Source organism: Monoraphidium neglectum (assembly GCF_000611645.1).
Source record: "Monoraphidium neglectum strain SAG 48.87 unplaced genomic scaffold scaffold03613, whole genome shotgun sequence".
In the NCBI taxonomy this organism is placed as follows: Eukaryota; Viridiplantae; Chlorophyta; class Chlorophyceae; order Sphaeropleales; family Selenastraceae; genus Monoraphidium; species Monoraphidium neglectum.
In genome coordinates this window covers 2,928-5,981 of record NW_014010016.1, presented here as the reverse complement: position 1 = coordinate 5,981, position 3,054 = coordinate 2,928, and the positions used below count along the sequence as shown (strand labels likewise).

Sequence of the window (3,054 nt, the reverse complement as noted above, 5' to 3'; positions counted from 1 at the left end):
ACCCAACGCCCGTCACCCCTCCCCTCCATGTTTCTCCCTCGCAGGTGCTGCAGCCACGCGGGCAAGGCGCGGCTGGTGGCTGAGCCTGCGGGGGTGCTCTCGCAGGTGGTGCCTCGGGTGAGTAATGACTGAGACGAACTTGTCATCCTGTTGGGTATCATCAAATATCTGCAACCGTGCTGCAGGCATCAGCACTGGTTTGTTGTCGGTCTTCGACACATGCAGCAGTCTGCGATGCACTCCAAGCCTGCCTTTCGGTGGTGGTCCGCATGCCGTGCTGTCACGCCTGCTTTCGTGGCGCGCGCGGCCGCGCTCGGATGGCACCTGCGCTCACACAACGTGCCCCAACAGCACCAGTCCCCGATCGAGCGCTCTTCAACCGACCGAGCCGCCCCGCGTCTTGCTTTGCGCAGGTGCGGCAGACGTTTGAGCGCTTCGACGCGCCGTCCGCCGCCGCCGCCGCGGACGCCCGGCTCGAACACTTTAAGGCGGCGGTCTGGCCGCGGCTGCAGGAGGCGTGTGCGGGCGGGGGCGTGCTGCTTTTCGTGCCGCAGTACTTCGACTTTGTGCGGCTAAGGTGGGCCTCGTTGTGGTGGGGGCCTTGGCTGGTTCTAAGGGTGCCAACCCATAGAGCACATTGGCCCGCCTCTTGGGGGCGCGTGGTCCTAAACCCTAAAACCCCGCATCCTAACCCCTAACCCCTGATCCTGTGTGTGTGGCCGCGGCTGTATGCTTGCTGCTGGGGGCTGCCTATTCATTGCGGCCAGCCGCCGGGCCGCCGCTGGACCTTGGCGCGAATCGATGCATGGATGATGCACATGCGGTGATACAATTTTCACATACATCCGCACAAAGGCGCCCTTGCTGCCCCTCTCCCTCTCATTTCGATCCCAGAAAACACTTGAATGCAACGCATACACACACAAAACACACACAGCCGCACGAGCGCTCACCCGTCTCCCTTGCAAGTCAGAACCAAACACTGCAAACTTTGTGCTTGTGTGTTACCCCAGGAACTTCCTCAAAGCGGAGGAGGCGGACTTCCTGGCGGTATCAGAGTATACACCCTACAGCCAGGTGATAACGTCATTCAATGATGCCTGGTTGGGTGACGTCATCGGGTGATGCCTGGTCGGGATCCATGCCACCAGGGCTCCCTTGGAGGTAGTCGCGGCGCTCGCCTGTCATCTCGCCTCCTTGCATGCGCGCAAACACATACACACACGCACACGCGCGCGCGCACACATTCACACAACGCGCACACACGCACGCACGCACCCCCACCCCACACACACACACACAAACACAAACACAAACACAAACACAAACACACACAACCACACACACACAAACACACACACACACACGCGCGCGCGCGCGTGTGCACGCGCCCGCGCACGCGCCCGCCCGCACCACATCACCCCCAACCCTCACCCCAACCACACCGCACGGACAACGCCCCCCCACCCACACACCAGGTGACGCGCGCACGCTCGCTCTTCTTCCAGCGCCGCACCCCCCTGCTCTTATACACCGAGCGCGCCCACTTCTACCACCGCTATCGCATCCGAGGCATCCGGGTGCGGCTTTGGGGCACTTGCTGCGCTTTTTTGTGTGGGTCCTTTGGTGCTTGGTTTTGGAGCAAATCGGGGTTGAAGGAGGACGACCGTTCGTACTTTGAGGCCTGTTTTGGCTGTGATAGCAGGATGATGTGTCCCAAAAGATATGTCCTTGTGCGTGTGCGTCCAAACATGTGTGTGTGTGGGCACGGCGCGTGTACGGACGCATGCAATTGAAAGCATGCACGTCCCCCATGCTCATGCACGCACGCATGCAAGCTCACACTCAACTGCTCGCCGCATCCCACCCAACGCCCTCAACACTCTCACACCCTCCAAATTTTACAAATCAAAAACCCTTAGGACGCGGTGTTCTACGCCCTTCCGGAGCACGCCCACTTTTACAGCGAGCTCCTGAACCTCTCGGAGGGCGCCGCGGCCGCCGCCGCCCCCGGCCCCGCGCCGGAAGCCGCCGCTGCGGAAGCTGCCGCCGGCGCGCAGGGCTCCGTGGCGGCGCTGTTCTGCAGATATGACGCGCTGGCGCTCGCCAGGGTGGTCGGGGCGGCGCGGGCGCGCAAGATGCTCGCGGCGGAGTCCGGGACGTTCCTTTTCGTCAACCAGTAATTGCGCTCGGCGCCTCGGTTTCCTGTGCAGCGTGGTGGTTGGCATTCCCAGCCCAGCGGCTTGTTTCTGGCAGCGCGCAAGGGCAATGGAAGGCGTGCAGGCAGAGAGGTCCACAGGCAAACGGATTGCTCGACCCAAGCGAAGCAGGGCGGGTCGACGAAAATGAACGGCAATGAGTGGGCAGCGGGCAGTTGCAGAGGGCGGGATGCAGGAGCGTGCTACTATCATCTGTGTGTTTGTGTTTTGAGTGGTGGGGTCGGCTTTCCCGGTGCCATTACGGTGTCATTGGGTGGTCAATGCATAATGTGCAAGGGCAAACCTGACTCATGGCTGCTACATCATTTATCTCGCATAAGAAAGTCTCCACTTTGGCTGGCGGGGGCTCAGCTTGCTGGCGCTAGCTCTAGCTTCTCAACCCTCAAGTAGAAGGGTCGCCGCCTTTGCTTACAGTCTCACAAATCCATGCCAGACCGGTCCATCGCTCGTCAGCCGCGCGGTCGGGCATGCAGGGCGCGCCACGCGGCCCGAGGCGCCGGACAGCGGGATGGTGCCCTCACAACGCGGCCGCTGCTCGACTCGGAAGAGAGGAAAGGGCGCGTGCGCCCCGCCGCCCGGCGGGGCAGAGGCAGCGCCTGGCACCGGCCTCGCCTAAGACAGCCATCAATAAGGGAATAGAGAGGAAGAGGAGGGGCCGACACGAGGGCGCCGCACCGCCACAGGGGGCGGCGGTGGGTTGGCTGCGCACAAGGGTCTGCCCCCTGTACCCTAGGGGTGTCGTAAGCTGCTGCAGCCCCTCTTTTGGCAAGCAGAGCATAGCAGGCTGCGGCATGGGAACCCGCGGGGTGAGAACCTGCGCTGAATGGAGGAAAAA

The 3,054-nt window shown here is 62.4% G+C and overlaps 1 protein-coding gene across 1 annotated transcript; it reads left to right on the top strand.

Annotated features, from left to right (window-relative positions):
* Positions 1 to 27: 27 nt before the first annotated feature.
* Positions 28 to 2,183, top strand: MNEG_13083 (hypothetical protein; the record flags this gene model as incomplete). The annotated part of the gene is made up of 5 exons (XM_014038446.1): positions 28 to 117; positions 414 to 577; positions 1,014 to 1,077; positions 1,479 to 1,580; positions 1,923 to 2,183. The coding sequence occupies 5 exons, from the start codon at positions 28 to 30 to the stop codon at positions 2,181 to 2,183; spliced, it is 681 nt and encodes a 226-aa protein (XP_013893900.1).
* Positions 2,184 to 3,054: the final 871 nt, after the last annotated feature.